General features: G+C 28.5%; 1 protein-coding gene across 3 annotated transcripts in view; it reads right to left on the bottom strand.

The window, feature by feature from the left end:
- Positions 1 to 239: 239 nt before the first annotated feature.
- The window catches only part of Dpr1 (defective proboscis extension response 1), a 155,343-nt gene continuing 149,582 nt past the window's right edge, over positions 240 to 6,000 (bottom strand). For 2 of the 3 annotated variants that reach the window (XM_074238965.1, XM_074238963.1), the window contains one exon: positions 240 to 2,232. In XM_074238965.1, coding sequence (XP_074095066.1) covers positions 2,132 to 2,232 — 101 coding nt within the window. In that variant the 3' untranslated portion in view covers positions 240 to 2,131. The remainder of the gene's footprint in view (positions 2,233 to 6,000) is intronic. The other variant, XR_012478762.1, reaches the window with a different exon arrangement.

Below are 6,000 nucleotides of genomic sequence, written 5' to 3'. Positions count from 1 at the left end.
AAATAATCAATTTTTAATTTTAACATTGAAATTTAGTGATAAATATTAATTATCTTTAATATTGAACTAAATTTTGTGTCATATTAGATCTTAAGAATTTAAAGATCTTAATTTTACTTAAAAAGTAACTTTCAAGATTTGTTAATTATTAAAAATTAAAACTTAAACTTTAACATAATTATTTACTTTATTCAATATCTAATTGACTACAGGATAATGGTAAAATAATAGACAATTGATATGTTTTATATATATACTTAGTTTTTTATCTGGATAAATTTATTTACAAGAGTAAAATATTATATACAAGGTTGAAAATATGGACGTAAAAATAAGATGACAATGGGAACACAGCCAAGTAACTGTTGTATATTTAAATAAATCAGGGTACCTTATTGATTAGTTGTCTCATCTCTTAAACTCCCGAGTTACTTTTCTCTATTATTTATTTATTTTTTTGTCTTATTTACTTACTTACTTAATTTTTTTTTTATTTTTCATTTTATGTAAATTCTTATCATTTATTCACTTACGTACTTGTCTTATGTACTTATCATTGTTATTTAAAATTTTTTTGTTTTACTGTAAACGAGTGTGTTCATTAGTACATTTAAATTTAATATTTTGTCTTAAACTCGTCCTATAAGATAGTATGACACATATTTTGACATTTAACTGTGCGATTTATATCGGGATACTGGTTTGGGAAACAATTTCTAAGCCTTAATCATTTGAGACTTATAAAATGTATAAGAATAAAAAAAAGTTAAATGCTAAATTAGTAAGAAAACGAATCAAAAAAAAAAAAAAAAAAAAATCACAAATTGACATCTTTTGAATTTTCAATATCTCGGTAATGATGCGACTCGTTTTCAGCGACGAGGGAATTATCGGGAACTCGAGACCCGCAAGTCGGACAATAGGTATAGGGACAAGTGATGAAAATAGAATAGAAAAAGGAAAAAAGAAAAAAAGATAAAAGGGCAAAAAAATCCATATGAAGTAAGAACTAAAGTTAAAAAGGCATAGGCTTTATCCTGTGGAACGAGCGCCGAACAATTGTGAAAGCGCTCGAGCGTCGTTACCTACGAACAATATTGTTTTAATCCTGCTCAGGTATATATATATTTTTTTTTTCTTCACTCTCACTCTCACTCTCCTCTGTAGAGTTCTTGTTCTTGTTCTTGTTTTATTTTTATTATTTAGTTTTTTTGTCGTTATTTTTTACGCTACTTCTTTTAGTCGTCTCATCTCCCGTAAGTCACTTCTGGGACACCCGATGTTCCATAGCTGATGAAAAGTTTCATCACGACAAGGAATATTCTTTAACAAGACTTTTAATTAATTATGTGGAACAATATAACGACGAGCGAAAAATTTTCTTAGTCGAGATTAAAATTGCCTGGTTTTGACTGCATATGTTTCATTCCTATTTATATTTAAAGAATACAAAATTCTTTTTTATTTTTTTACGCATTATTTTATTTTATATCACTATTATTATTAATAAGTCAAACGATAGTAATGATAAAACATTTCGCGTAAATAATAATACATAAAAAGTCTCGTTTTATTAATTAATTTTATCAATAATTCATATTATGCCAAAAAAAAAAAAATAACTTTATTTAAGAGAATAATTTTTGAACCAATGAAATTATTTTGAAGAGTTTTATCATCTAGGGTTGAAATAAAAAATTTTTGAATCAAGTGAAATTTACTTGAATCTAGAAAAATTTTTGTTCAAGATTTTTTTACTTAAATCTTGAATTCTGCTAGTATTCTATATTTCATATTATATGCCTTTCTGACAATAGATACGCGACAAACTAAAGAACCAAACTATCTCGACAATTGAGCAAATAAACCCGTCCAAAAATCTCATTTAAAGAATATTTCTCATCATTATCAACAATTTAATACTTATTTTCATTACCTATAATCCATCGGGTGTCAGAGTTTGTGCAATAAACATTTTACTTATCAAATTATAAATTCAATGAGATATTAAATATTATTTCAATAATAATTATCATAATTTCTGATTTATTTTTTGCTAGCATTGCCCACACACTCACGCATCGCTGAATTTCACACACGTAAATCCGTGGTAATTCCGTAGTGTATCATATTATCTGAACTGGCCGATGATAAGTGCGAGCAATAGGTACGCGCCGGATGTTGGCATGCCCACTGCAGTATTACCATGTTGCATCGCTGCAGGATGTTCGCCTGAAACATTACCAAATTATCTTATTATTTATCACCGGTCAATTGATAAATTACCAAGTTATTAATAGTTAATTTTTTTTTCTTTTAAAGTAATTGAAAATTTTGATAAAGAATCGGTAACAAACATGTCAAGTAATAAACTCGGTATCGCTGCGGGGCAACTTTGGATCAGTTAATTTGTTCGCGCCGTAGAAATAAATTTTTTCTTTTACTTTATTTGATCTTGATAACAGAATCTTCGAATCGATTTTTATTTCTGTTCCTCGAGGCAGTTACAAGCTATCCAATTCTCATCTTAAATTTTAAGGTTCATATCTGTATTTTATGATCAGAAGTATGATGTTAGGGTAGTTTAAAGTCACACATATTGCAGTGTGCTAAATATGGCATAGTTTGTGCTCTCATTAACTATCTCTTATTCAATTTTACTCATGAGCATTTGCGAATACATTATCAATTTATTAATCATGTCTAAGAAATTATAAGTCAAACTTGTTTTAAAAAATTGCTATTAAATATCAATTCAATAACGTCTTGTCGTTTTCAAAATAATAAAAAAAAAAAAAAAATACATTTGACGGTATAATTATCTCAATGAAAAAACTTTTGGCTTAAAAAAATGAATTTAATTAAAGCCAAACATTTGTAAAATAACTTAGGATTAAAAACGTTAATAGTATGTTTGAGTAATTAGTTCACAGAGGAGGAGCTATATTATCGCTAGGATTTTGTACAGCCTGTGGCGAGATATTAGCGCAAGCACGAGAAGCATTGTTGGCATAATTGTCGAAGTCAGCGGGAAACCGGAGGTAAAGCTTGTAAAGAGGATCGACAAGTTTTGCTAGAGAGTCCACATACACTGATACCCACATAAAAGTATATATCTCTATGTTATACATATAATATGTATAAAGATGTTTGTGTGTGTTTATCTATGTGATATAGAGTGCCGTAGACTCAATTGGTAATGCGCTGAAGCGAATATGCCGATGGCTGCACAACTTTCAGGGATTGTACGTGTTCGAGGTGCGCTTTTGGGCTTGTCTACTTGGCACTGATTTGATTCCGATACCGCTCGTCCCCAGCGTCAACTTATTGCTTGAATTTATGGCACGGGAGTTTCCTCATGTGTCTCCATCGACGTGATACCGCCTCTGGGAGCTCCGGATACAGAAAGAAAAGATCGGTCGGCAAAATAAACCAATAACTAAAAACGATAAATGAACGATATATATTCTTCGATTTAAATTTATTTATATAGAATGACGCTCTTTGAACTATATTTTATTCGAGAGGTGTTTTATGTCGAGTAATTTTTTTTTTTTATTTCACTTTAATTTATTTGTTCATATTATTTTCTCTTAAACTTAAGGCTAAACTTTTTTATAAAAATTTTTCCATATGATAAATTTAATTAAGTTTTGAAAACAAAGCTAAAAAAAACTAGTAAAATTATACAAAAAATAATTGCAACAGTAAAATTTCATCAATTAGCTAAAAAGCTAGATAAATTTTTTTTATCTCTAAAATTTTAATTCTAACTCTTATCAAATTATCTCAACAGTATAGTACTAAAATTTTTATCATTTGTTTTTGCTTGAACCAAAATAGTTACAACTTATAACTTATGACTCATGCCAAAGCTCGTTTTTACGCATAAATAATAAAGTTTCTGAGCTCCCTCTGAGCTCTAGACTAAAGTTTAAAGTCTGGCCTGCGGAGTAAACTGTTTTTTAAAAATTTTTTTACGTATTGACCCACATATTTCTTTCTTCTCAAGCTTAAACTTCTCACATTTCTTTCACTAGCATGAAACAGTTTCTTCTATTCATGAACTTCAAAAAAAAAAAAAAAATAAAAAAAAATTTAATAACACTAAAAAAGAGAGTTTGTATCTCCGGAAGCGAAATGCAATTTTATTGTATATTTTTGTTTACTCATCATACAATATTTATCCATTATTTATAAATATTTATTTTTTTGTATCGAGTACGATTTCATAAATTCGCTCTGTTCAGCCTCTAAATCGTAAAAAAATAACTATATGTAAACACAGTAAAGGTATCTCGAATAATCAAACGTTGAAAAAAAAATATTCATCGAAATGTTTAACCATATCTGTCGAAAAATAAAAATATACTAAAATATAATAATATAACATAATATAAAATAAACTAACACTGAAAGATGAGGCGGATGTAAAAAGTAAAATGGGAAAAACAGTATGTGAATGCAATGTGCACGTTCCATCAATATTTGCGAAAAGTGTTGTAGTCAATGCACGAGTGCAGACGAGGTAAAATGCACATTGGAAAATTGCGCATCCGGTAAACATCCAATCGCAGATGTATGTTTACACCCAGTTACACTCTCTAGTATTTAATTATATTCGTGATAAATTTTGTTGAATATGTTCAATTGCACACGTGACCTCACTACTACGTGAGTTCATTATAATGGAAACAAAAAATAAAAAAAAGAATACTTACGTGTATGAATGAACAAACACTGAACTAATTAAAAATAAATAATTATGGATAGGATTTATTAGTCGCAATAAAATCAAACTTATTAAATTAAAATAAGTTAGAAATCTGTAATAATTTTTTTAATAAATTTCATAAATAATATTGCTATAGAATCAATAACTGATAATTAAATGGACAAATATTACCGAACAAATTTATAGAACTAACAAATTATTCAAAAATTCCTCCAAAAAATTGATTTTAACACAAAAATTTTTAAAATCGTAAAAATGTAAACATTCCGGTGAATTTTTTTGTAATACCAAATTTAACGAGAAAAATTCTTTTTGTAATAAAAATATACCCGTTAGAAAAATTTTCATTTTTCTTTTAATTATCTAAATTGTAAATTGAATATCACTGTAAAAATATAAACCCGTGAAAAGTATTAAGTTCGGATTACGACTTTTTTTATGGCATCGAATTTCATTACAAAAACGCATTTCATCATAAAGATGCCTGTCACAAGATTTTCCTTTTTTTAAAATTATTTATGGATTAATATTTGACATGGAACTGAATTTATAGGTCCAAAGAAAGAAACCAATTATTTATCATGAAATTAAAGAACTATCTGATTAAACTCTTTTGTCTTTGTTATTGAAAATTTTTAAAAATTTTGTATTAGTAACCTTATTAAATCTAATGGAATCCCTTCATCAGTGTTTATGATAGCAATTAATTTTATTTGTATTCGACTTAAGATCGAGCTCGGAAAAATTACGCGGATTTTATGCTCAGAAGTAACTCGTCGGTATGTCTCGAAGATGATATTCGCTTTCGTTTAATTCGTGCGTATTCAGCAGCAGTTTTCGAGCATAAATCAGTTTTGATTAAGCTTCCTCTGGTACTAGTCGGTACAGTTCTATTAGGATGCATACGAGTTATAAGCCTGTTAGCAGTACTGTGAAACGCTAAGTGGAAGAGAGGCAAAAACGTACTCCCTTTCGCAGTTGCCCAGGTGAAATGTTACGTAGAAACTTGGAATACTGAATGGCGGGAAAACTCAAGAGCTTTTTCACTTTTTTACTTTATTATTATTATTTCTATTATTACTTCTTTTTTTAACTATCGTGTTTTCTCATATCCGAGACTTTATTACCGACATACAGCGGCAACAATTGTACAATGCACACTTATAGTTTCTCTATTGATTTTTTTACTCTTTTTACGTGCTCGTGTGTCAGTGAGACATTACTTTTGTTGTGAAATTTTACCTTGTTTCGTAATAATTGCATTT

Source organism: Cotesia typhae, unplaced genomic scaffold (assembly GCF_013202065.1).
Source record: "Cotesia typhae breed Kobodo isofemale line unplaced genomic scaffold, CoteBio_Ctyphae contig_23, whole genome shotgun sequence".
Taxonomy (NCBI): Eukaryota; Metazoa; Arthropoda; class Insecta; order Hymenoptera; family Braconidae; genus Cotesia; species Cotesia typhae.
The sequence above is the reverse complement of the archived record's forward strand: the minus strand, read 5'-3'. Positions and strand labels throughout refer to the sequence as shown.